Genomic DNA, 21807 nt, shown 5'->3' with positions numbered 1-21807 from the left:
AATGCCATTTTAAAAACAAGTTAATAGCATTGGTTCACATCTGCAGAAACACATACAGTATTATTCCAGACACCAGTGTCAAAAGAAAAGTTCAGACACCTTCCAAGCATTCATGCACTCAGTATTGGCTAGCCACCCCCTAAACCAGTGTGAGCAAACTCTCAGCCTTGTCTGAGGTATTTTTGTTCTGGATTTTATTGTTGCAAATCTTACAGACATCAGCGCTCTGTTAAATAAAGGAATGTACCACAGTAAATACATCACAACAAAATAGCTGGCCAGAAAATCCCCACCCTGCTCCACCCAAAACAAAAGCCCATTCCTCTCCCCCCTGCCCTCCCCGCCCCAAATCAAACCACTGCAGCTTCATTGCTGCAGTCAGAGACCTGTAGCAAAAAACATCGGAGGAATTACATTCAGTAGATGTGCAGTATCAACATTCCAGGCTCACATATATTTATATATATATTTATATTTATATAGAGAGATCATTAAATGTTTACAAAGAACAATATTGTTACAAATACAATACTATACTTTTCCCAACGCTTTACAATAATTTCTATTCACCCTCTTTACAGAACAATAGTACAACTTCATACTCTAGGTACTGTGCTAAATATGTACAAGAGATCTCAACCACATTGCTGTCTTCAGAAATACATTTCATTTAAAAAACAAGGAAAGCAAGCAAACCTGCAAATCCCCACTGAGTCTCAAATTCAGACAAGATTCAAAACAGATGTATGAAATTTGCCAATAAAAAAAAACCACATAAGGGATACTTCATCCTTAATGTAAACACTGAAGAGTTAATTAGACTGTATGAAGCAGCAAGGATGAAAAAGAATTTAGGTCTGTTACTGAAGAAGGAATGTAAACCAGCAGTTTGAGTCTGTTAAAAATTCACATATATAATCTAACAAACTGCCGCAAGCCTAGAGAACTGCCATCTTTCCTCTTCGCGCTCCTTGTTTCTTCAAACTCCTTTTACAAAGTAAAATGGGATTGTTTACAAGACTGTTGTCAGAAGTGTGCATACACTACGGACCTCCCAGTTAAGAATCTTATGCACACACTGCAATTGGGAAAACTGGCATTTTTTGCTAGACTTTGATCCTGCAAGCATCCACTTGCTCTGATTTTAAGCACCTATTTACTATGAACTGCTGAAGCACTCAAGCGTCAGTAACTTCACAAAATCTTGGCTGCAAGATTTTCAAATAAACAGCTGCTTCATCCTGAAACGCATTTGCATGTTCAGGTCTTAATAGTTTCCTAGTAAAGTGAGTTAAAGACCTCACCATATGAGTTGGACAGAACCACAGAAACAAATGAAGCCGAGGGTGTAAAAATAGCAGTAACCAGAAGCATGATAACTGTATCTTCAAGAGTTCACTGAGTTTTCTCAGGCAACTTATGGAAAGGCTGCACTGTATATAAGCTTCTAAATTGTACATGGTTATATATCATATTTACATATATTACTATATATATGGAAAGTTCTGGAAAAAGAGTTCAAATTATCATAAACCAGATGTCTACAGTTAAACAATATACTCACAATTCACTCACTATCTAGTTGCATCAGTCAGGTGGCAGAGGTAAGTACTAACCTGGGATACTGACACCGCTCTCTTGTGCAATCTCCTGGTCTGGAGATTGGGATTAAATTATTTAACCACAAGAACTGCAGTAAAACCAAGTCATCATACATTAATCTCGACACTAAAACATACTCACTTACTACAATAGTTTATGCACCACTTCATCATCTCCCTTAAATGTTTACTGCCCACTGAAATACAAAGCTTATTCTCTACCTCTGATCAGCCTCTGGATGTCCGTGATTTGTGACAGTCCAAAATGGACCTCTGGCAAGAGTGCTCAACGGCTCCCAGCAGTGTTTGCACCACGTGTCCATATGCACATGCACACACACAGCCACTTCCACGAATCTCCAAGGTCACGTCTAGGTGTCATTACTGGACTGCAAACAACGCTTACATTGCACAGTCCACCCCACAATAATTGGGAAACAAATGACTATGGCCAACAGCACATCTGCCAGGCAGAAGTGGTGTGTGGCCGTGTGTGGCCTGCTCTTGTTTTCACCTCACCGAGCCTTTCTATCACAGCAGAAACTGTTTCTTAAAAGAAATCGACTAAATGTATGGTTCAATTTCAGCATTAACACCAGTATAAAGTCCTGGCAAAAAGTAACCACAGAGAATGGAGAATTTTCCTCTCATTAGGAAGAAAAGCCACCGCGTCTTTTTTTTTTTTCCTCTCTCTGAAAAAAACCCCTAACCCAACCCCTTTTTCCCCTTTTGTCTCTAGCATGCAAGTTAAAGGTCAATCAAATCCTAGATTTCACACATCCCTACAGTTTATTATCTTCATACAAGTGCATATAGTACACACATATCTCCTTTAAGTGCCATACATATGGAAATAAATCACAAGTTAAATTATATAACAAAATAAATAAGTTTATCCCCACTTCATCCTGTCCACTGTTATCTATATCACTAACTAAAGAGAAAGTCAATAAAATTAGACAACTCTTTGGACAAAAATATATGTTAAAACTGGCTCAGAGAATGAAATTACTGAGAATAGTCTGCAGATCTCTTATATTCAAACTTCATAAATAGCAAGCACAATTTTAAAAACATCTATATACACTGGTACACATGGTTGTGTGCACCAAATTCAGAATTAAGAGCCTAGAAAAAGTGTAGCTATTCAGGAAAGCCCCTCACTATTTCTCTTTAGATATTTAAAGATCCTCCCCCCTCCTTCAACCTCTAAAATAGGCAAGGGACTATAAAAGACATGTTGCATTAAAAAACAATGTAGAAGAAAACAAAGAAGAAAACCTGGGGCAGAGAGAGGGAGGCAGCTGTAAAAAATGCCTTCTAAATTACTTAGTTAAAGTAATGCAAGTGTAACTTGTTCCAGTAACTCACAGAGTACCTTTTGGGGTTCTACTATCATGAAGAAATGATGACAGAGGGGAATTAAAAGGTGTGTATTTGGATAGTCCATTTTACAACAGCAGCATTTACTGAGTCTTCATAAGCAGGTAATTCTTCCCGAGGGCAAAACTATCCTTTTGGTATTTTACTTTCCCTACAGATATAAACCTTTAGTACTGAGCTCGGTGCCTGTGGGAAAATTGGGCAAGAAAAACAAAGTCACATGTGGGATATCCAAGAGAACACTTTGCGTCCTGTACTTTTATCTGTTTGGTAAAGACATCTTCCATTCAGCAACATTTAATTTACTTGGTTTGACAAATTATAGCTCAACAATAAAACTGATTATGTAGCATGAAGTAGAGTCAAGCTTCTTTGTGAATCCTGCTGTGAACAACGCTGCTGTTATTTTCCTGTTTCGCATGTGGAACTGCACAAAGTTTCACTTGTAAAAAGATGCAACCAAAATAGTCCCATAGATATATTTTGCCCCTTCCCACAATACAGGAAAATTGTGGAGAGAAGAGGAAAAAGGGAAGGAGGAGAGAGACGGTGTGTTTCTGTCTGTGAAGAGAGAGAAAGAAATGTCTCTGCAGACATAGAAATGCAGCACTAGAGAGACAAGCACTAATGAGGAAAAACATCCTCCATGCACATTGTGATGGTGAGGTGTCGGCTTTAGATGTAAACTGGTTGCTCTTGCGCAGTCAACAGTCTGTACATGGCAGCTGGCATAGTCTTCATATGAATCTAGAGGAAATATGACAAGTTAATCAGTGTTCCTAACATGTATAATACAACAGAGCATTGGTGAAGGAACTAGCTATGGTCATGCAGGTCAGAAGGGAAAGGTAAAATCTGAGAGTTTTCAAACTCTTATTAAAAAGTATTGCAGGTGGTGATTTTATGAAACAGTATGTTTAGTACCAATGAACCATCTACAGTTGTGGATATTTTGTATTTTCAGATTAGGGTTCTTCTAAAACATAGGAGAACTATGGGTAAATAACAACAGAAATGGTGTGCTGGCTTGCTCTCACTTCCACTTTTTAGAATTGAACAGCAACAGGCTAATAGAGGTAGAAACCCAGAATTATGGAACAGTTTGACCTGGAAGGGACCTTGAAGATTACCTTGTCCAAACTCCCTTGCCACGGGCCGGGACATCTTTCACTAGATCAGGTACCTCAAAGCCCTGCCCAACCTGACTTTAAACACTTCTAGGGATGGGGCATCCACAACTTCTCCGGGCAATCTGTTCTAGTGTCTCACCACCCTCATAATAAAAAATGTCTTCCTTATCTCTGGTCTAAATCTACCCTCTTTCAGTTTAAAACCGTTGCCCCTTATCCTGTCAATACAGGCCCTGGTAAAAAGTCTCTCCTCATCTTTCCTGTACGCCTGCTTTATATACTGAAAGGCTGCTGTAAGGTCTCCCAAAGCCTTCTCTTCTTCAGGCTGAGAAACCTCAACTCTCAGTCTTTCTTCACAGGAGAGGCATTCCAGTCCTCTGATCATTTCTGTGGCCCTCCTCTGGACCTGCTTTAACAGGTCCATGTCTTTCTTTTGCTGAGGACTCCAGACCTGGACACAGCACTCCAGGTGAGGTCTCAGAGGAGCACAGTAAAGGTGCAGAATCACCTTCCTTGATCCACCGCCACACTTCTTTTGATGGAGCCAAGGATATGGTTGATTTTCTGGGTTGCAAGTGCACATTCCCCACTTGTTCAATTTTTCATCAACCAGCCCAAGTCCTTCTCCACAGGGCTGCTCTCAATCCATTCATCCCCCAGTCTGTATTGACGTTGGAAACTGCCCAAAGCCAGGCGCAGGACCTTGCACTCAGCCTTGTTGAACTTCATGAGGGTCACATGGGCCCTCATTTCAAGCCTGTCAAGGTCCCTCTAACAGCTTCCCTTTCCTTGAGCTTGTCAACTGTACCACTCAGCTTAGTGTCACCCTTGAACTTGCTGAAGGTGCTTGCAATCCCACTATGTCATTGATGAAGATATTAAAAAGTATTGGTCCCCTGAGGGACACCACTTGTTACTGGTTTCCACTGATTGTTACTGGTAACAGCGATGATCCATGTTATATTGCCTAGACATACTGCCAGCTCTTACCTCACCAACAGCATTTGACAGAATGTGAACAATTTTCTCATGGGGTGTTGCTACAACACTCTGTCCATTGATTTCAATGATCCGATGGCCGACACGCACACCTCCTCGCTCTGCTATACCTCCTCTCATAAGGCTACAGATCTGGAAGGCAAAGGACAAATTTATCAGGGTTTGGATAAGGAAGAGAGGCTTTAGATCACTCTTTTTTTTTGCCTGTAAACTGTAAATCAGCATTTAAAAACAGAGGCTTGCAACAAATTCTAAAATGTAACTGATCACTGATTCAAAGTAAAATTTGTTATGACAAATTACTGGATATAGAGCAGAACAAACTGTCAGAAAAGGCTGTTTGTGTTACACATTACATGTGCTGTGGTTTGGAAATTTAAGAGTGTATGAAGGACAACAGTTTAACAATGTTCAGGATGCAGATGCCTTACAACAGAATAGGATCAACGACAGTCTTGTTCTTTTGAGATCAGGCAATGGTCAGAGACACGAATGATACAAACTGAAAACACCCTCTGCTACACATTTTTGTTTCTCTAACCTAAAGCAGCTATTCTGTTCCTCTGGCTGACTCTAAAGTTGTGAAGTAAGTAGAGTCAAAGAAAAAAAAAAAAACCCTCTGATTAACTTAGCTTTTATATCTTAGACTTAATACATGTGCAAAGTCCTGCTTGTTGTAAGGGAGAAAATGGCAGCTTCCCTCTTCCTACACTGAAACCCCATAAATGGATAAGAAGTTTCATGTATATTAGTTTAACCAGAGAGTGTGGAAGCTACTTACAATCCCATTCTGCACACTGAAGCCCAACTGGTATCTGAGGTCCGGTCTCCTGATCAGGACTGTGGTTACTGGAGGACACCTAACTATGTTCAGTTTAACCCGGGCCTGGTTTTTCAAACCCTGTGAAAAGAAATCACCATGAAAACGCTGCCAAAGACAGTGAAACATTTAACATAAGCACTGTTGGGTGGCAAAAAAAGTTTTAAAATTTTGACATGGGAACAGCTCTGAATAAACACCTCTTTGTATGCATTGTAACAGAATCTGATCACTGAATGCCAGAAACAAGAACCAGAATAGCCAGAGAAATGAATGATAAAATATCAAATTTTTCTTGCCAAGAAGCTGACACAGTTGTTTTAAGAAAACTAGCTTCCTATCAGCAATTTCTTCATTTGATAATACAAATTATGTATAAAAAGCATACTAAACAGGTCCATGCAGCTCACCCAAAAAGCCAGTGACTGTGGATGGGAAATAAAATTTTAAATAAGTAGTCAAGACAGTTACAAATAAGTGGCTCCCCTCATAGAATATATTCAATTCTGTCCATGGCTTGTATAAGCAGTGCTCCTAATTTCTGTTCCTCCTCCCTTCTAAATGAGTTATATCACATTCATTGTTAACTCATTGCTACGAGAAGAAAATTTAAGGAGGAAAATTTATTTTTACTGTCAAGAGTGGCAGAACACTGGGACAGATTACCCAGAGAGGTTGTGGAGTATCCAGCCTTGGAGTTATTCAAACCCCGGTGGGCACAGCCCTAAGCAACCTAGTCTACTTTGAACCGAAGTGTTGGTTTAGACCAGCTTCAGCAGTGACTACCAGCTTCAGAGACTCTGTGACTGTATGGCTCCAGAAAACTCAAATGTGAAAACACAGATAACTGTAATCTGACTCCTTATACAACTTCAAGTATTCAGAGCTCTTCGAGATTGTTAAGGTATTTTTCTGAAATGCTTCATCATACAAAGGCTTAGCCATAAATAAACAGATAAATGAAATTCACATCAAGAAAGAGATGCTTTTTAAAGAATACAGCAACTTCCACCTTACTTAATACAACACTTACCAATTTCAGTACCTACTTCTGAATTCCTTTTATATGTACAATTGAAATCTGGGTCCCACTGCAACTAACAGGTGTCTGACGCTGACTTTGAAAGGTTAATTCTAAAAAATAATTCCTACTGTAGCTAAGGTAATACACTGAAGTGTCTACATCCATACTGATGTTGATTCTGTTGAGCTAAACTCCAGATTCAGCAGTGACTTGAATAACTAGACTCGCATCCTGCTAGAGTGAATTTATGAGTCTGTTTTCTTGCCAGTGCCTCCAAGAGGATGCAGTCATCACATGGGAAATGGCTGCGCTCACTTCCACACAGCACTGAGCTCAGCTTCGCTCGTTATTGAAAGTGGCTCCAAGAGAATGGGCATTTGAACACAAACTGACAAAGCACGTGGCTGTGGGAACTGCCTCTGCTCAGCTCTCAGCAGAGAGAAGGTCTGAACTCCGTCTCTTCCAGGACTATGGACTCCTCCGCTCCAGTGAGGAGTTAGTAGCACACCACACATGCTCAAGGGCCATTCATCTTCTATATGCAGGTGTTCACAATACTACACATAGCAGAAAGACAGGGACTAATCAACCTGTGCTAAGCTGTGAGTATGATGTTTACTCAAAAGTCTGAGGGGCTTCTGCCTCAGCCTTCTAAATCCAGGAGGGCAGGAGTCATGCAGGGTACTGGAGATGCCCATTTTTATGAGGAATTTAGGTGTCTAACTTCAGTTATCTGAGTTCACTCAAGTTACATGCCCTTTACAGAGTTGATATAAATGCACTCCTAACTTCCCTGATGAATGTGCAAGTTATTTATGTGTATTCCTTGGGGGAAAAAAAAAAAAATTAGTGTGGTCCCCAACAAATAATTTTCTAATTTTACAGAAAGCGAATATATTTCAAAAGTGGCTAATTTCCAGTATTATGCAGACTGGTAATACATGCTGATCAGAAACAAAACAATTGCATCATTTGACCAACTTGACTGCTTATCTGGTGCCCGAGTCTGCTTCTGATAGTAGCCAGCACCAGATGCTTCTGAAAAGGATACAAGTAGCATAATACAATTAAGGAATAACCACCACATATGGAAAGCTTCTTCTGAGCTCTGCCAGCTTGCAATTGGTTTATGGTAAATTAGTAGCAGAGATTACATCTATAATACTGAAATTATCTTATCTGAAGTGCTTGCAAGATATTCCTCTTACCTACATAACTATCTCATCTTTTCATAGGAGACCTTACAGCATGCTAAAGAAATTCAAAATCCTGAGATATTTCTGCCGCATTAAAATGTGTGCTTAGATCATTCAGTGGTATATATACTTGTTACCAGAAGTGGTATATGAACAGCTCCAGATACATGGTTATGAAGACCTGCAAACATACAGGCTATCTTCTCTTTCAAAAGAAAAAATACATGGCTAGCAGTTCCTATGGAAACAGCAGTAACTACCAGTGAGGAAGAGAAAGGCCTGCAGAAGCTGGAAACAACAAAGCTGGTTGTTTATGTTGTGAGAAAGTACAGGTGAGCACAACCAAACTCCACCAGAAGAGGCTCTGAATCAGAGAAGCATAACTCATCACAGTTTTAGAAATAAAACTGATGCAGGAAGTTTTGTTCCACTGAAGATGGCACAAAGACACTTAATACGATTTTTTTTTCCTTCCTTCACAAATGTAAGACTGTTTTTGCCACTTTTTTAGGATGCTACACTTCCAGGCTGTCATTTCTACTGACTGAATCTAAAATGGCTGGTTCAGTGACTTATGCACCTATTATGCATCAGAACTCAGGATTAACATTTTTGCAAACCAGCATGGGAAGTCTTCCTAGCAAACACCTTAGTTCAAGTATTAAGAAACTAATCCATGGACAAAAAGTAAAAAGAAAATAATTTGTAGATTTATTTCTACTCAGTAAATTTACTTTGTAAATGCAAAATTTACTTTGCAATTTTAAAAAGTACAAAACGCAAAAAAAAAAGAATTACATAATACATCTTGTTACCAGAAAATTGCCTAAATAAGTAAGTTTAACAGGCATATTCCTAGAAATCAGAGAAGGATTTCTGTATACTACACTACCAGCACTACACTATTTGTCTACATGTTATGATCTGCAAGAGCTCTGTGGGGCTGTTTTGATAAATAACAAAGTCCATATAGCTTCATCTCAAACATTGCCTAGTGATGCATCTTTCCATTTCTTGAAACGCTGACGTTAAAATACCTATTTCCCTGTATGCTACAGCTGCGCCAGACACTGTTCAGTTCCAACTGACCTGCATGCTTTTTGCAGTCACATACTTTTCTGACAACTAGAAGAAAGCTCTTCTAATTAAAATATCCCATTTATCCAAGTTAAGAGTAGTATCACACTTTCATATAATCCTGGCAAAGTTTCGACAGATGTTAGGTACGTCTTTAATCAAAGCTTAAAAATTTTAAAAATAATTACAAACAACAACAACAAAAAAGGCATCAGCTCTCATTCAGACAGATACTAGGAGGCATTTAAACAGCTAATATGGCCTAGGGCAATATTAGACACCTGTGCCTTCATTTGTCACAGAAAATTTTAAGTTTCTTCAGATGTGTATCTAGCAATATCTTCCTTCTCAACAAAATATTCTCTTGCAGAGTCAACTTCTGCAGAGCCCAGGTCTACACAAGTGAACGGCACAGATCACTTCCTGGGAGTCAGAAAACCGGTTTGGTGAAATTCCCACTGTAGTTTAAAGATCATTAAATGGAAAGTGCTACACAAACATTTGGTAAGAAGTTACTTAAGAGTTCTATACTCTCTGCTGTCCTATCACGTAACCCTTTTAAAACGTGTAACTTCCAGAAACATTCTCTGTACCTTTATAATGCTCTGGCATGTTGAGAGTGGTAAACCAACCAAACTGGTCCCATTGATCGACATGATCTGGTCCCCTATGTTCAGCTTCCCAGACTTCTCTGCTGGTCCTCCATGCATCATGTTGGCTATGATAACTGTAGGCAAAATAGATCCCCAGCCAGACTCCACAATCACAACACCTAGAATTTCTCCCTTTTGCTTTTCAATGTAAACCTGTATGGTAAGAAAAAGTGTTTCAAAAAAAAGTTTCTTCACACCTGCGGAACTAACACCCCCCTCCCCCCAAACATTCATATAACCCACCAACACATATCCCTCCTTATTTGCAACCCATGTTTCTAACTCAAAGGTAAAACAAAATAGGGTACACATTTTATTACGTATTCAAACATGAAATAATCAACACTACATAACACAGATTTTGCTTAGTGCAAAACACCCCTCACAACTTATTTCTGCATATGAGCAGAGGAAACTGAAGTGGAAGAAACCCTAGTGCCATGGGCTTCAGTGGACAAAGCTGAACAGGAAGAGACTGCAAGAGTTTATCACTGTGGATTGGAAAACCACTACCTGTGCATTGCAGTGATGCACTGGTTCATCTTTATTAACCAACCTGTAAATCCTTTCAGCAAATACAATCCTTTAAAATCTAGAATCAGCCACATTCACAAACACCGAGGCCCCTATAAATTTTATATCATTTACTGTAATCTGTTAAATTTTATTACTCTGTTAATCTGTTTTAAGCTAATTTAATTAACATACAATGTCAAACATATCTGAAAATTGTTTGGTAAAAAGAACACAAACGGATGGTAAATCATTTCATTGCTTTAATAAGTAGTGACAAATTTTACATCCACTGTTTGCATTTAAAACAGAATTGATGACAGTGTGTCCTACTTGGGAGGATATTCTAGGCTCGCTGAGGTAATTTATAGGAAGTATTAATGATTTTGTGATTTCTGCCAGCATGGGCCCCCAACTAGTACGGAGCAGCTTACTGTTGTTATGGGGAAAAAAAAAAAAAAAAAAAAAAAAAGACACATACATCTTTGCAGTTTTCAGACTTGGAGAAGTGAATCAGGTCATCATTGTACATGTCCTGGGTATTGAGCAAGTCACTATATTCCTTCTGGCTAAGGTCTTCTGGGTTGATTCCATTTGCTCTCAGAAATTCCTGGTAGGCCACACTGAAAGCTTGACCTATGGACTGCGCAATCAGCTGTGCCTGTAGCAGTTCCCAGAGAAGAGAAAAGAAAAATGTGAAACATTCTTATGGTCATGTCCACTGACACTTTCTCTGTTTCAATCACACTGTAAAATGGATCAAAGTCAAACTGAGGAACCTACAAGTCAAGTTACTGCAATACAGCTTAAATAATATTTATGCACTAGAAATTAATTTAAAAGGCTCTCAAAATGTCATCACATTTGCCTGTGCCATGAACCCAACTTGGTAAGCAATTATAAATAAAAAATATAAATAAAACTATCCTTTCACAGGTAAGAACTGCTAAAACAAATATAAAGGTATACCCACTGCAGTGGCTGTAGCTCACACCTACAATTCTTCCCACACACGCAGGTCCCAGATGGCTTTCCCTTCTAGCAAAGGCAATGCCATTCTCTGACAAGCCAGGAGTGAAAATGAAAAAGTTTACTAGAAAACACAACCATATTTAAGAGGATATTTCCTCCTTTTCTTACCGTCCTTTAAAACCACCATGTCCATATTGGGTGCTCCTAACTCAGCCTCAGATGAAAGAGGAAAAGGGCAGCAACTAGGGACCAGATCCAAGCCTTGAAGTGACTAGAAATGGTCACAGACATCTCAGACCAGAAGGATGCCTCCCTTTGAGGTAGTGACCATGGTTAGTATGAGACAGGTAACAGGCCGGAGAGGAAAGCAGCACAGCATGGTGCAGAGTACTGCTGTGATACATGCAGTAAGCACTCTGTAGTGCACAGGAGTTGGCCATGACATGTACTGAAACAGTCCCCTGGAACACAGTGCTGTCTGTGGCAAAGAGAGGGAAGAGAAGAGGAGAGCTCCAAGGCTGACAACACAGGCCTGGGGCAGTGCTGGTAAAGAATGAATACTGCTGAGGTGTGTTTTTATACAGCCTACCAGCTGTATTTAAAGTCCAGTTTGGTCTCTAATAAAGGAAAGGTTTCCAACCCTGAAATTAAAAGTTGAGTGTTATCTTAAAGCAACTCAAACTAGCACTAAACCTGCTGATGAACATAGCATGATTGCTCCTGCTGAAAAGGCCAATACCTAGACTGGCAGTATTTTACCAATGCTCAGATAAACCTTGTTTTGACAGCAAGAACAAGACAGCAAGAAAATGGGAAAACTACATCTCCATATCTCAGTAACCTAGGTGAGGAGACAAATGCAGACTTTACATTCATACACATATATCTCCTCTCCCAGAAGAAATCAGCTCCCATTTAGACATCCAGTATTTGGACACACCACCAGGGTTCAGCTCATTTGAAGATGTAGTTCTAAATATAGTTGAAAATCTGGTGCTGTCCTCCTCAGATAAGCACTCTTCCAAACAGAGACACATTCTGGCCAATATCCACCTCAGGGCTTACAGCTTCTGTGTCAGTTACTGCATAAATTCTTCTAAACACAAATGCTGTTCCAGAAGAAGAAAAGGTGACAGTGATACCTACATGATACCTGTGTCAGTTACTGGGTAAATTATTCTAAATACCCACCTGTCCCAGAAGAAGAAAAGGTAACGATGATACCTACCTGGGTTTTATAATGTAAGCAGGCTGTACTACTCTGCTGGATGTACAAAATCTTTGAAGCTGCCATCTCTCTTCTTCTAACTGGTGCTACAATACTCTTTCTTAGTCATCTGAGTACTTGAGATAAATTTCATGAGCTATTTGTGAACTATACCATGACTAAGCAGAGCTGATATAATCTCCTGCAATTTGTCAGCATATTTTCACATCACTGAGCAACGCTTTTCTTGGATCTACAGGCACGTACTTTCCAGACCAATATCTAGTGGCATAGGGAGGATTACATCTGACACAAATATCGGCTGATCCAAACACACCACAGAAAGTAATGTCAGTGATCTTAGAAAGGAAGCACAGATTCCAGCCCGCCAAAGTATTAATAGCAGCCTAGGAAACAGATCCAGGAAGTCTGGATCATAGTCAGACCACCACATGCTGAAGGAAAATAAGCCCCAGGCTCTGGCATCTGACAGTTTGATTTTTCCTTTTTCAACTGGCCCGTAAAAGAGCTAGCAGCGCTCAGCCTTGTGACCAGGAATACAGGTGCAGCAGTCTCAAAGCAGGCAGCAGCATCAAGTGACATTAAGCCAAAAAAAGATTGGCTACTCTTTTTTTATTTTCACATCAGTTCCTTGCAAGGCTTTTCAAAACTGGCTTACATGTTATTTTGGGGAAAAAAATCCACAATTTTTAATGGTCTTTGTCAAAATTCAATATGATGTGGGCAACTACTGCCCAACACTAGTCTCCTCCTCAAGAAAAACAACAAAAGAAATCACTTTTCTAGTATGTATCAATGACACCTAATGCAGCACTTGGGATTAGAATTTGCCTAGGAAAATAAGCATCTCTGATAGACTTCACTCTCACATGCAGAATCTGAGCTGGTATTTGTAAGCTGTGGCAACTAGACCCTCCTCTCATTGTTACTGGAATGCACTGAAGGGGCTTAAGAATGGGAAGCATTTCTATAAACACCAAGGCAAGTTCCTCTGCTTAGATGAAATATTCAGCTGCAGTTAATGAACAAGCAGGACCACTTGCAATGGACTACAGGCCTACTGAAATGGGCTTACATTTCCCCTCACAGAAAATTACAAGACAGAGTAATTCCTTACATCCTCAGACTCAAAGACATGGCAAATCATTTTGTACTGCCTCTTTCCGTCTTGGGAAGGGTGAGATGCTTCCACGTTATCCTGGGAGTTAGACCGCGGCATTCGCCTACGAGCCATCAAAACAACTATATTTCCTATATCTGCAATGTAAGAAATGGTCCGCAGGGGATGATCCATCATGGTTTCCTGGGGAATACAAAAAACAACATGAGCAGCGGTTTCAATAAAGCTCTTATTGCGTACCTAGTATTACGAAACAAACAAATGGCAATGGAAGACTTAAGTTAAACAAAGTCTGTAATACCGGTCATGTATGAAGGGAAATGCCAGTAGAAAAAAGGAGCTTCACTTTCCAAAAGCAAAGCAAAGGGCAAGTTTTACAAATTAAATTTGTGGGTTTTTTTGTGGAAAAGCACATAAAGACCTCTATATTAGAATCTGAATATGCTGGGCACGTATCTGCACAGGATTATGAATTTCAAATTATCAAAACCAAACTTTTTTGGCTACTCTGGGCACAATCAATACTTGATGCATCACGGCTCATAAGAAATGACCTGACTGCAATTAGTTTACCCACAAATTCTAATCATTTCTACAGTCAGACACACCAGGGTAAATGCACGTATGACACGGTTCTTGAAAACGTATTTCTTACTAGGAAATCCTGGAAAGAAATACAAGAGCCAGCACTTTTTGAAGACAAATTTTGGCAGGCAGGTGAAAGTTTAATTCAGTAGCCCACTACCACAATACTGATAAAGGCATCTTATTGTCTATACCTGTGTGTCTGCATTCAGTACTTTTATTCTTTGTGTAGAAATGAAGAGGTCCACTTCAGTCATGGGTTGAGATTCACCTTCTGGAGCCTGCAAATAAATGGATTAGAGTCAAACGAGCACATTAGGTAAGACACTAACTAATTATGTTAGCTCACGAACAGGGGCGCACTAAGACACAGTCACCAGAACAGCAATGCAAGATAGAGTATTAGACTATAGAAGCTAAAGATAAACACAAAGACATGGAAACTATACAAATACATGTGAAAGTGAATTGGATATTATTAGAAAAAAACTGTTAACCCCATAAAAGCTTCCTTGATATTTTTCCTGATTCAGTAAAATCAAACATGACTGCAACATGAACAATATAAAGATGTAATTACAATAAAAATGATTCTCCCATTTTCTCCACACTACGAATCCCACTTTAAAGAAGGTTTTTCACACAAGCCATAGAAAGGCCTAACAGTATCTCTTGACTGAGGAATTTCTATATGGGCTAACAGTGACTGCCAAGACCAATGGAAAAACCTGTATCACAGGTGGGTACTAGTTAAAGTAAAACATAATGCAGTTCTGGTAAGAAGTCCTTCACAGTCAGACAACATAATATTCAAGCACTCACTCACTTCAGAAGTAACATTTTGTTAACAGAAAGCAAATACTTGCAATATTTTTAAAAATTAGATTTGTTAAAAAATACTTAAAAACTCCATAAGCAAAACTTATTACTAAGATGAGTCAATCTCAGCACATTACTGTGTTTATATACATAAACTTTTTTTTTGCATCCAGCAATTCAACACATCTGTGAATCAAACAAAGCACACTTAAAGAAAGATAAAATTAATAATAAAAAAAGTTAATTTTAATCTATTATTTTAAAGAGTTAAAACCTTTGCCATGTCAGTCCTGTTTCTTTAGAACGTAATCTTTATTTCTAACATGAAATGGCTAATGATAAGCAACAAAAAAATGGCCAATCAGGCAACTGATTTCTGAGAAATGTCAACTTGTATGGTGGCTCAGAAATAAATCTAAAAAAAAACTTGCTGGATGCAGAAAATAAAAACACAAAATAAAAAGAAAGGCAAAAAACCCCCCAGAAAACAAAAGAACAGGCATAACATCAAGCTGATGGAGTTTGTACTGCACCTTCTTCCTGCTTTTGGCTAATTTCTGGGCCATCTGCTTAGCATGGAACAAACAGAGACAGGAGAACAGTTAGAGAAGAACTTACAGAGACTCCAAGTCAAGCAGGAATCTACGTGCTAATGCCAGGGCTCACAGACTACTAGCTATTCTAAATTAGTCCCTGCCTAGATTAATTGCCTCCTTTCATTTTTGGCTTAAAAAAAAAAAAAAAATTAAAATTTCCCGCTTAGCACAATTACTTTAAAAAAATTAAAAGAAACTGCACCAAAAGAGTCAGGAAGAACACAAGAGGATTTTTTTTTCCCATTTAAAATGTAACCTGCAGCAAACAAGTGGGTTCTTTTCTGAGTTTATTTCTTGGGGTTTTTTTAAGGAAAAAAAGTGGAGCTTCCTCTCATTTACAGCAGTGTAAACCATGATTTTACTTCTTTTGAAACAACACCAGTGTAAAAGGTGAGAGAAGAATCTTAACCATTAGTATTCCAGCTTTTTCAGATCTAAAGAATTTAGATTCAAGTTTCCTAATGCTCTCATACTTAAACAGTCTTCAAAAAATAACCTCCCTAAAGCTATGCTACTTTTTCCTGGAAAAATAAAATTACAGTGGGTAACTTTCACCTACATTTTCTCCTCCTTCTGTGCAAATACACCTACATCAATTTTAGGACTGCACATCCGGACAACAGGTTTTCCTGTGACACCTGCACAAAGACATGTCCATACTACCACATTTTTTTCAAGAAGGCAGAGGAGCATGTACTTCAGCTCCACAAACACCTCAAAATAGGGGTCTTGTCACTACGTAATTGATTTTCATCCAGAGACAGATCAACCCATTGCAAGAAAGTGATTCCTTACATGCTACTACTACTGTGGCAGCAATAACAACACAAATAAGCATCATTCCTACAGTCTTGCAACCATTCATTCAAACCAAGGTGAACGGAACTAATGGACCTGCTTACTGAAGAAATGCAATACTCGCCAGGCTGGCAGACACCCCTTTACTTCCAACATAACAGCTCTCTCATCTAATTAAATTAACAGGGGTTCTTGTGGTGTGAAGGAGGTTTACCACTACAGGCTTCACAGAGATTCATGGCTAACTATTTTCATGAAGAACAAACAGGAGGCCTGACTCAGAACACACGTCAAATGTTTTATACTGGTGCTCACAACTTAAATCTGTCAGGTTTTGTCTAAACAAATCTGAAAGCAGCTACTGAAACTTTAGACTATACTGCTTATTTACAAATATAAACATTCTCACACCAGCTTTTTGTCACCTTTTCCAAACTAAGAAATGTTTGATAGCCTGGTCATTGCAAACTACTGCAAAAGCAAGTAGAACTGCTTCATGCTGCAGGCTCTCAACTACATTAATAATAACTTACATTGGGACTCAGAAATAATATACTCATCTTGAATAACAGCTGCCTGCCATACATTGGGCAAGGGGGAGACACCCATGAGACAGAGCATTTAAATTGCTTTCCAAAATCAAGCTCCCCTTCAGCCAATTCCCTCCCCTCTGCAAACTTTACAGAGTGATAGACCTCACAAAACAGGAGAAGCACAGGCCAAAAAGAAGAAAAAAGAGGAAAAAATTCCTTGAGCTAGAGGTTTGTGATGCAGAATCAAAGATTAATTGAAATACACTAAGTTATTGAAATTTCTGCTCTTGTAATGGAAGCATCTGGTCTTAGTGATATTTTAATGTTTTAAAGAGTAACTTTCAAATATTTCATAAAACTAAGGTAATGATAAGGAACAACCGAGTTTAATAAGTGATTTAACATTGCACAGAAATCTCATAAAAGAAGTTGGAGTCCATGAAAAAAAATAAATTAGAATAATTCTATTCAAGATATTTTACCAGACAAATCCTCTTTATTGCCAAGTTTTTTTTTGCTAATTTAGATCAAAAGGTTATTTCTATATTTTTAGGAAAAACAGAAACTACCAAATCTAAACAAAGTATTATTTTTTAAAAATGCACACAGTCTAGGCTTTTCATTTAAGGTAAATGAAATGCAACTCTTAATCTAGTAGCAATTTCCAATATCATAAATTGTTAAAAGCTATCAAGTTTCCACTTTTCCTACAGGGATGCCTTAAATACAGTCAGCCCATTTATCCTCTACAAAATCATTGAACACCTAGATGACACAGACTAAGCAAAATGTGCAGAATATTAAACTATTTCCATGGATGGGTTCTATCTTAAACTACATTCAGTAATCAAATCAGTTGTCATTTAAAAATGTTCAAACCTGCCACACAGCTCAAATCTGCTGACGAAAAACAAAAACGAAGGTTAATTGTTAGTTTACACATGAAACGTAACAGCATAGATCAGCTGTGAACTGCAACCATGAACATCAGCTTTTTCACTATTACAAGTATTATGGATCCACTCCAAGCAAAGTGTGAAAAGATATTTCCTTCTATGCTATCTGAAGAAACGATACTACAGCCTGAAAATGGTGAAATACCTTTTCCATTACATGAAATGACTATGCTTGACGAATGCCTTCAAAGCAGTGTACCTGTTTTAATTTAGCTGGACTTTACAGAGATGATGGCCAAGCAAGAAACTGTACTTTTAACTGAAGAGATACTTGTTTAAAGCAGCATCAGGGAGAAATGTTTTCAAAATCTGTTCATATTCTAAGTGGATGAATATGTGGTCTGAAGGCTCTGCTAAAAGGAAGCACTACAGGGATTATTAATTCAAAAGGAACACAATCATATGGAAGGTATGTGTACACAGCAGGCCTTAAAGCTGTTCCTCCCTTTTTAATGCTCTTAACTTCAAGTCTACAAATTTTTAAAAGCTCATTCTTAATTCATAACCTTTGTTTTCTTTAACTAGAGAGAAATGTTTCACATGCAACACCTAACACACTGTAAACAAACCTGACTAGGGGACAAGTATCGTAGCCATTGTGCAAGCAATATTTTACACATTTGGGCTAAAGGCTATCTGAGGCAATGATGAACCTGGCAGTGGGAACTCCATCTGTCATAATGAATTTCTCACTAGAAAAGTTTAGCTTTAATAGCAATCAGCAACAAAAAGAGCCCAAACCAACCCTAATAAACCGACGACCCTAAGGTGCAGGGAGCATATTTACATTGCCTGAGCTTCAGAAAAGCAGTAACTGTCAAAGAAGTGTGAAACAGTATTGTGTGCCATGCAGTAAGGCAACAATCTTCTGAAATACACTTACAGTTTCAGAAAATTATGCACACAGACTAGGGTTTTACCAGGTCAACAACGCAACTACTTGGGCCTCCAGCCTCAGACAAATTTACTATAACCAAGAAAACGCATGCCTGCTGGTTTATATGGATGTGTAAATTATAGGTTTTACAAGTGAAATGAGCTAAACAGATTTCTTCTGTTTTGAGGCATAGCAGTGCTGAGGCATAACAGAATCCTCAGAAAGAACTTCATTTTGTTAATGAGTTCCTAGGAAACACATTTAGTATCAGAGACAGATTCTACATTTTTATACCTCATAGACTTGCTTTAAATCAATTCTGCTCCAGTTTTCTCTAATACAATGTTTGTCTATTGTGTACTCCCAAGCAAGCTTTACCTTCTAGGTGCAAACTTCCTGCCCATCCCCAGACTAAAGTTCAACTCCTGATACCAGTTTCCTATGACAGCTGATGCTAGCCTTTCCTTTCAGCCTCCAGTGATGCATCCCTCCTAGATTCAGCCTCACTGAAGCCCTTATTTCTCTCCCTTCTCCATCTTACATTTAGTTTCCTGTGCATTCAAATCAGACAACTTCTCTACCATGTGGCCAAGTGTCAGGAAAGAACACATGAGGGCTCCTAAACAGACAGGCACACCCTTACTTGCACCCAGAGTAGAAGAAGTAGACTCTGTAAAATAAAGTTTTCCCTGTAGTTTTGGGAAGAACCCACCAAGACCTGCCAGGGTTTAGAAAGCTGAGTGAAAAATCTTTTTAACAAATGTCACTGAATATGGAGTCTTTAGTGAACACAGATAAATCACTCTTTTTCAAAAGGTTCAGTAGCTGCTTACGTGTGTGTAAACTTGTACAGAGATTGCAGAAGATTACTTATCTGTAACAGGAAGCTATATCCATGCCTTCGGTAAATTGCTAGAGGCGTCAGTGATTTTCAGAGAGAAGAATTTGTATGTCACAAGAACTTAAAATAACAGCAAAATTAGAATTTCTGGAAGTCTCTCAATAGTTCTGTGAGTTCCCTGTGAAAGTTTCATACACAGAGCAAACTGAACACTTGGCACGGAGAACATCGGAAGGAATAATAACAGTAGAAAGCATGATCAGCTGACCATAACAGACAGTGCCATTGGCCTTGCTGATAACATGCTGTCTCCCTTCCTCTCTCTTTTACACAATTGCACACAGAGTCTGAGTTGGAATCCAAAATAAACTAAACAAAAGAAGAACACACAAACATTAAACTAAGGAAAACTTTCAGATGAGATTGTGTTGGTTAGCAGAAGATGAAGCTGTGTGCCTGCCACACAGCTTCACGGTATGGGTAATGTGGATAATAGCAGCACCCTTTACAACCCTATAATACTTCATCCACATATCTTAATTTCAGTTAACACCACCATCATTATAACTTAGAATACAACAGTACACCCATTTCTTGTAACAGCCTGTACAGAAATCAGTGGGCATTTCAGTTTTCCAAACAAAGCAAACACAACAGATTCCAGGACAAATTATTTTTTTCCATACATCTCTGTACTGTCACAGGCTTTTATTTTTCTTTTTAAATTAGCTCATAGCTGTTATCTGGAGGAGAAACTAGTATTCACAGGAGGGTCAAAAATAACTGTAGACATTACCACAGTACCAGTTGCATCAAGTGCCAGCCAGAAGCAGCTGCAGTACTTACTAGTTACACCCTAAACCTGTTTTCCCTCAACACCCAGGTAGTATTTAACTGCAGATGTTGGCTTAGAGTACACGGCACAAGTATTACCACAGGGAATTAAAATTATCTGCTAACTTTTCCTTATCAGTCTTGTTCCAAAATCAGCATTAAACCTGTGATTTATTTTGCAGAAAGAAAGATGAGGCACTTTGCCTTTCTGAAACCACAGATAACCTCACATGAAAAAATGACTGCAAACATAAGAAGATCATATCTGCAACCTTAATGCACTCATATGAGAAGCAGCAAGAATTATTCCTCACCTTGATCCTGCTGACAGCTTCCTGAGCCTGCATCATTCTCACATTCTTAGAGGGAGTTTTATCAGAAAGAAGTTGAGTTGAGCCAAGGTAATTGGCAGCAAAAATTATTCCATCAATTAAATCTTCAGGATCACACGGTCCAGGAACTGTAACACAGGAAAGCAATCATTGAAGAAGATCATGCTGAAGTACAGCAAAACAGCAGCACTCTGACAACTTGAGCCTGCACCTGATGGCTGCAAATCCTCCTCTGAAATATTTCAGTTTGGAATGATGATACAGCAACTAGTACTTTCAAAGGCATTAAAACACCAAGTAAATGCTCCCAACATCTCTCCAGCAAAAGCCGTAATTGTTAATCCAGCCTGTCTCTCACAATAGCTCATTCTATTGTGAGCAGGGATCACCTGGAGCAAAATAATCTCTGAATATTCACCGTTATAAAGAGTCAGACACAGTTACTCAGCTCACCCCTCATCCGCCAAAACCAGCCTTGCCATTCTAAGACCAACAGTCACAAACAGAAAGAGGAAGGGTGCAATTTAACAACAGCCATCAGCCACTTGCTCACTTTTTGTTATCTGCAGCTAGTACAACAGGCAGAATAACCTCCCCAGGAATGCTTTACAGGTGTCTTCCCTTACCAAGAAGACTGATTGCCCAACTAAGCAAAGTACTTTTATGTTACAGACCTTTAAAAATTCTTAGTCTCAACAAGGATATTGAGATAAAGTACAGAGTTAAATAATAACATTGTTAAATACACAGAGCGTGGGCTCTCCTGATGGCAAAACGACTCTCTTAGTCCCACTAATTCTTAACGATCCCATCCACTTCTGTGGAAAGTCAGTGGGTGCTGAAGTGTTCAGTGTCTAACAATGCAAATCCTTACAAAGCAGCATTTATGACCTGTAAGTTTTTTGGTGTTTGGTGATTAT

The 21807-nt window shown here is 38.8% G+C and overlaps 1 protein-coding gene across 4 annotated transcripts in view; it reads right to left on the bottom strand.

Moving 5' to 3' along the window:
* Positions 1 to 2304: 2304 nt before the first annotated feature.
* APBA1 (amyloid beta precursor protein binding family A member 1) overlaps positions 2305 to 21807 on the bottom strand; it is an 89723-nt gene continuing 70220 nt past the window's right edge. For 3 of the 4 annotated variants that reach the window (XM_086770254.1, XM_086770256.1, XM_086770257.1), the window contains exons 5-13: positions 20870 to 21015; positions 15654 to 15686; positions 14496 to 14582; positions 13714 to 13899; positions 10878 to 11057; positions 9824 to 10036; positions 5895 to 6014; positions 5105 to 5245; positions 2305 to 3731 (exon numbers count right to left, since the gene is read on the bottom strand). In XM_086770254.1, the coding sequence (XP_086626380.1) occupies positions 3660 to 3731; positions 5105 to 5245; positions 5895 to 6014; positions 9824 to 10036; positions 10878 to 11057; positions 13714 to 13899; positions 14496 to 14582; positions 15654 to 15686; positions 20870 to 21015 (1178 nt within the window). In that variant the 3' untranslated portion in view covers positions 2305 to 3659. The remainder of the gene's footprint in view (positions 3732 to 5104; positions 5246 to 5894; positions 6015 to 9823; positions 10037 to 10877; positions 11058 to 13713; positions 13900 to 14495; positions 14583 to 15653; positions 15687 to 20869; positions 21016 to 21807) is intronic. The other variant, XM_086770258.1, reaches the window with a different exon arrangement.

This window comes from Chlamydotis macqueenii, chromosome Z (genome assembly GCF_036417535.1).
Source record: "Chlamydotis macqueenii isolate bChlMac1 chromosome Z, bChlMac1.mat, whole genome shotgun sequence".
Classification (NCBI taxonomy): Eukaryota; Metazoa; Chordata; class Aves; order Otidiformes; family Otididae; genus Chlamydotis; species Chlamydotis macqueenii.
Note: the sequence above shows the minus strand (reverse complement) of the source record. Positions and strands in the feature narration are given on the sequence as shown.